General features: G+C 34.6%; 3 protein-coding genes across 3 annotated transcripts in view; 2 read left to right on the forward strand and 1 right to left on the reverse strand.

Annotated features, from left to right (window-relative positions):
- C922_02022 (hypothetical protein) overlaps nt 1–642 on the forward strand; it is a gene marked incomplete at both ends in the record, with an annotated part of 954 nt that extends 312 nt beyond the window's left edge. Inside the window, one exon of the mRNA XM_008817621.1 lies at nt 1–642. Coding sequence (XP_008815843.1) covers nt 1–642 — 642 coding nt within the window.
- Nucleotides 643–2,723: 2,081 nt separating this feature from the next.
- C922_02023 (hypothetical protein) lies at nt 2,724–3,837 on the forward strand (the record flags this gene model as incomplete). Its single annotated transcript, XM_008817622.1, has 2 exons — nt 2,724–2,915; nt 3,121–3,837. The coding sequence occupies 2 exons, from the start codon at nt 2,724–2,726 to the stop codon at nt 3,835–3,837; spliced, it is 909 nt and encodes a 302-aa protein (XP_008815844.1).
- A 1,440-nt stretch (nt 3,838–5,277) lies between these two features.
- On the reverse strand, nt 5,278–5,898 carry C922_02024 (hypothetical protein; the record flags this gene model as incomplete). Its single annotated transcript, XM_008817623.1, has 1 exon — nt 5,278–5,898. One exon carries the CDS (start codon nt 5,896–5,898, stop codon nt 5,278–5,280), a length of 621 nt encoding a protein of 206 aa, XP_008815845.1.
- Between the last annotated feature and the right edge of the window lie 44 nt (nt 5,899–5,942).

The raw sequence follows: 5,942 nt of genomic DNA on the forward strand, positions 1-5,942 counted from the left end.
GGTAATACTGCAGAAGGAGAATCAACAGACCCTCTTTCCGAAATTACAAACAACCTGTACGATAACCCCCAACAAAATGGTAATACTGCAGAAGGCGAATCAACAGACCCTCTTTCCGAAATCACAAACGACATGTATCAGAACTCAGAAGGAAATGGAAACGGAACAGAGGAACTTTTCCAAAGTGCGTACGACCCAGCTGAGTTAAGTGAAAAATGCCACATCGTTTTTCACAGCTTTATAGAGGAAGATATAAATGAAATAATCAATTCGGTGAATGATAATTTATTCAAGAGAGAGATGCTTGAGAGATGGATACAGCTACACGAAGATACAGAAAGGGCGGTGCACACTTTGAAGGAGCATTTATCATATTATTTGGGAAAATTAAAAAGTTTGTATAGCGTGGATGAAAACATTGCAGAGGACCAAATGCGGAAAGGCAAGCATACTATTGACGCAACCATGAAGATCACACAAGAGTATCACAATAGGCTCTTTTTCTACTACATCATAAAGGATAATTTGCCCGAGTCTGAGCATGAGCGTTTTATACATGTAGGCAGAGAATCCTTTACCCTATTTATAAATGAGCTAGTTACTATGGAGGAGCGTGAGTTAAATAAATGCGTACTGGAGTAAGGGACATTCTTCGTGGAAGCGTACGGATGAAGGATGCGAAGGGAAGGCTAAGGAGCAGGTACACGTCTGTATACATATATATGTTGCTGAGAAGAACAGGACGAAATATTCTTGTACATATATGCTTATATATGCACTTATTTGATAAGCTCTTTTTTATTAGAAACAAAAGCGAAGTCCATTATACAGCACTGTTTCAGCAATGATGGGTGCTCCATTTGAATGGTGATTCTATTTTTTACCATGAAAAAGTATTTAAATATTGAAAGACGAATATATGTCCTATGCGCATTTTAACTATAGCAGTGAATTAAATTCATGTGTAGAGTTTGTCAATTTTTGTTTTCTTTAAATCGCCATATAGAACTTATTATCAGATGATCTAAACTGTGTTAAGGGTTTTTTCCTTTTTCTTTAAACATTTATACGTCCTTGATATGCGTAGCTTCCAAAGGCTAAAAGTTTGCCATTACACCTTTTGAAACTATTGAAGGGAAATATTTTATTTTACTCCCTAATTGTGGTAACGATTCTGAAAATTCACTCAGATGGTGATATGTTTCATCGCGCATATAAAATAAGTGATTAGGATAGAAGTGATCTGTTCTGAGGATGCGTAATACGAGAGAAAATTCGTTGAACTTTAAGGTAAAAATAAAAGGACTAAGGAACGTGGAACAAATCAGGACATACAAATTAGCAATACTTCGCTCACGTTAGATCGCAATAATGATACCACGCTTTATCCTTTTTCCTTACATTTAGCATATTGCATATATAACATTTTTTGAGCTCGTAAGAATTGCATTGATCATTTCATTATTGGTATATAATTTATTATAAATAGCCGCCATGGGGGACTTGTACAGGGAATAATGTCCAAAAGGGATTGTTAAGGAGTACGGAATTAGCAATAAAGGGAAAATCATTGGAGTCTGAATTATTCTGTTTAAAAAAAAAAGAGATAGAAGGAGCATAGATCGCATTACCATTTTTTTGCTAAAATAAAACTATAAGACGTTTACATTATGCACAGGACAAGAAAAAAGGGATGGAAACTGTGGATAATAGTAGAATTTAATCAAGACAGTCGTTCGTTCTGATCTGAAAGCGCACGTATCGGTAGTGCATATATCTAATAATATGCTTTTTGAAATGTTCTAGATTTAAATTCAAAGTTATCTGCATTTTCTTTACGATCGTTCAACGGCGAAGAAAGAGTGACATAAGAAGAAACCTTCTCCCCTTTTGTCGTTTACCATGCATAATAAAAGAAAGGTATAATTTTTTTTAGTTGAAATCCATAAATAATAGTTGCATTTGTATAGGTAAAAAATATGTAATCCTGAGGGAACAGCTCGGTGGGTTTTATAAGGTATACGCTACTTTTGTAAAGAAGCTACTCTTCAAAGGCTACTAGCGTCAAATATACAGAAAAATATTTGCTGACTCGCCTATATGCCATATTTTGCAAATTTTAGGAGACAGAAATGGCTGCAGAAATATATTGTAAGCAGGAAGGGGCCTTCATATATTTGGTGAACTAGCCATTTGGCCTACCAACAAGGAATACACGTTCTTCTCTCTGATAAATATTTCTAAGAGGTGCACCGTGAGGGAAAAAATAAATTCTATACATCTCCTATGATGTCCTCTCTTTTTTTTCTTTTTTTTATTTTGGCTAACGATATGTTTTAGAATGTTTTAATTTATTAATGTAAAAGTTGCTTTTGCTTTTCTTAAAATTTTTGAAATTCTCCAACATTTTATAAAGTAAAGTACTTTTTACAACATGTTTTAACGTAGTTTAACCTATCTTAATGTATTTCAACATATTTTAACGTAGCTTAACATACTTCAACGTATTTGAACATTTTTTAACGTAGTTTAACATACTTCAACGTATTTGAACGTAGTTTAACGTCGATTAGCATATTTGGACATGTTTTATCGCATTTTAACGTATTTTATCATAATATTACACAACGCCTCTGAGTAATAAATTTAGAACAATTTTCGCGCACGTAATAACCCCTTTCTATGTATACTTATATAGACCACAAAAATTAAATTAAGCGACTATGCCTTTTCTCAACAAATCCAATTCTGCTTCGGCTGACGGATGCTCAGATAAGAATAACAGAAGGAACGAAAAATGTTCCACCACGAATGGTGCTGGAAAGAAAAGCTCCCATGGCCTTAACTTCCGAAGATTCTTTTTCCCCTCCTCCTCGGTTGCACTTCTCGTTGTCGCCATTTATATGTTACTACTAGTAAGCTATATAAAATAACAATTTTTCGAATAAATAATACGCACCTTGCAGTTTTTAATTTGGCCCTTATCTAGAGTCAAATATACGCTCCTCCTGGATGTTTAAATGGAGGAAGTAGTCCATACATATGAACCATAAATATTATACCTATGCCTAATGTGTACGGCACCTGTCGTTCTGAACCTTTTTAAAAAATATCTCGCAGAAGATAACACCCCTCGACAGAAAGGTCATGGCCCAAATACAAATAAGGAATTTATCCGAGTTAAATGAAAATGGATGCTTCAGAAAAAGAAACTCAGATACAAATGTAAGTTCCTCCGATTCTGAATCCAATGATGACGTGTTATCTGAGTTTGATGAAATGGATTTAGGTGAAAATGAAGAAGAGGACGCTTTTGATTCAGATCGAATTGTTGAAGAAAAATATGAAGAGAAAAATGACTTATGTAATATTGACTCGCCCAGATTGGACGAAGCCGAAGTAATATTTGCTAGCGATGTGACAAAAGAGGAACTACACGAACAGATCAATAATATGGAAGAAGTACCATCAAAGGATGAAATTGTAACAATGTGGAAGCGCGCATATGCTTTGGAAGTACAGACCATTTCAGAAATGCTAATTGCATTAATGGAATATTTCGAAGAATTGAAGGAAAAGCATCAAGTAGAAGAAGAACATGCTTTCACTCTTTGGGGTGGCGTTATGTCCATTTTTTCTGACGTGCTAACTGAGAGAGAGGAACACTACAATAAACTTTTTTACGGCTTTATCATGAAAGATGAGTTGACAAAACAGGAATTTGTCAATTTCTTGAACAATTACAAGAAGGAGGCTGCTGAATTGAGAGAAATTTTAGAGACTTTCGCGAAGAAAGAATTGGGTGCAGAAATCATTCCAAGAGAGGAAGGTAACTAAAAATGTGATTCTTCAACTGAAAAAAATTACGAAAGAAAGTGGTAAAACGAATCATTGTGCACCTATATATGCGAGTATCAGCAACTATAGCGCAGATTGATAATGTAAAGAAAGAGTGAAAAACAGTGTATGCTTTTCTTTGATCGTATAATTGGACAAAGTGGCCTGGACAAAGCAAGATCTCATGATTTTACTGCCCTGCGGTCCGAAATGAAAAGCAGAAGATGGAAGAGAAACGGTTTGGAGTTGTTCATAATATATCATCTGTCACATACGTAGCGTGTAGACAGATATGGAGCCAAAAGAGAAGAATCACTATGCAAAATATGAAAGCTACCTAGATTGGTAGTTTATCTATAGATCAAGTACATTTTTTTGAATTTCCTTTTGTAAGCACTGACAATATTTTCTATATATGTGGCTTACTTGCTGACTTAATTCCATTTTTACAGTTTCTCCCTTTGAACTTGTTATTTACTAGTAAAAATTTCACATTTAAGAATCAACTTCCACTTGGATTGGGTCTTTACATGCGTTTTAGTGAATATACATAATGTAGCTATGACCATAATTTTATAAGTACCTTTGCATATGGGCTACCTAAAACGATATAGAATGACGTGAGGTGCATATTTGTTTATAACATGATAATTTAAACTGCTAAATGAAGGAGGATATAAATATAAGAATAAAATTGCATAATGATGAGAAACGCTTTTACAAAAGAGTTAGGATTTTTATTTGGAAATTTCTTCCGAACAGAAGGAGGAAGTCTCCAAATGGGGTGTCTCAACGTAATCATTAATTTGACTTGGATCAATTAGGGAAAATGGAAGGAATGAGAAAAATTCTTAAAAAGATTCCGCATGTTGAGAGATGATTTACATGGCACATAATCCCGTACTACATATTATCTATCATCATAGAATGGTGAAAGTATGGCTGTTAATGTTGGAACTGCGAAAGGGTAATTTGTATACTTGAAAAATGATAAAATATAGCCGGGGAAATAGGGAAAGACTTAAAATGTGACCATGTTATCCAGTAGGAATAACACACCTTGCTTATTATCATGGGAGGGGGCTTATTATAAAATCATGTAAATATTAAGATGGTACCTTGATCAACATCTTGATAGGATAAAATGGGACAATGCAGTTACAGTGTTCATGTAATACATAACTTTTGGAAATTATTTAACTAAAAAGACACTAAAAATCATGGGAATTATTCATAATAACCAAAGAAACAAGCAAATCACAATTAATTTGGTCTCCTTAGCGCTTAATATATAATTCACCCCCCAAAAAATGAGGCGGTCACATTTGAAACAAATTAAGCCAATGAGAATTTTCCCAAAATTTCAGAAATAGATCGCTACCACAAGTAGAAGTCAGCGGCTCAAAATTAATTATACACGTCGAACAACCAGATAACAATTCATTTTATACATCTTCTAAAGCTTCTCACATAATCCATGAAACGAGGCTTATATATACCGTTGGATCTCAGGTCATATTTCAATACTTTTACAAGGATGTAAAGAAATGTTATAAAGCTCACGGCGCACAGTCCGAGGCTGCAGAAATGGTAAGTTTCAGAGAGGGCAAATCCTGCTGCGCATAATCCCAGTGCGGTTAATACGATTACAAAGGGTAGGGCCAGTATGGTACCATATATCCTAATTTTCAGCAGAGTAAATTGCTTTTTGCTAATTCTTGGATTGCGTTCACATTCATCGATATGACAGTACGCTTTAAAAATTTTTCTCTCTATTTTAGAATCCTTCACTCCAACAGGGTTGGGTACTTTTTCCTTTTTCGTAATGTGTTTCATACTGTCTAAGGCGGAGGGCTCAACAGCGTTGTACTTCCTTTTGATAGAATCTCTAATTTCCTCTGAGGCCTTTTGATGAACCACCATTTTAAATACTTCTGCATTCATTATCTTCTGCTTTTTTAATTTTTCTTTCACCATATTAATTTTTTCAACTGCTTCATGTAATCTCTTTTGATATTCTAACGCAATTGTTGTTCTTGCACTCAACGCTTTCTCCTTCATTGATTTAATGTCTTCAAGTGCTTCACCCAACCTCTCTTGATATT

This window comes from Plasmodium inui, assembly GCF_000524495.1.
Source record: "Plasmodium inui San Antonio 1 unplaced genomic scaffold supercont1.6, whole genome shotgun sequence".
Classification (NCBI taxonomy): domain Eukaryota; phylum Apicomplexa; class Aconoidasida; order Haemosporida; family Plasmodiidae; genus Plasmodium; species Plasmodium inui.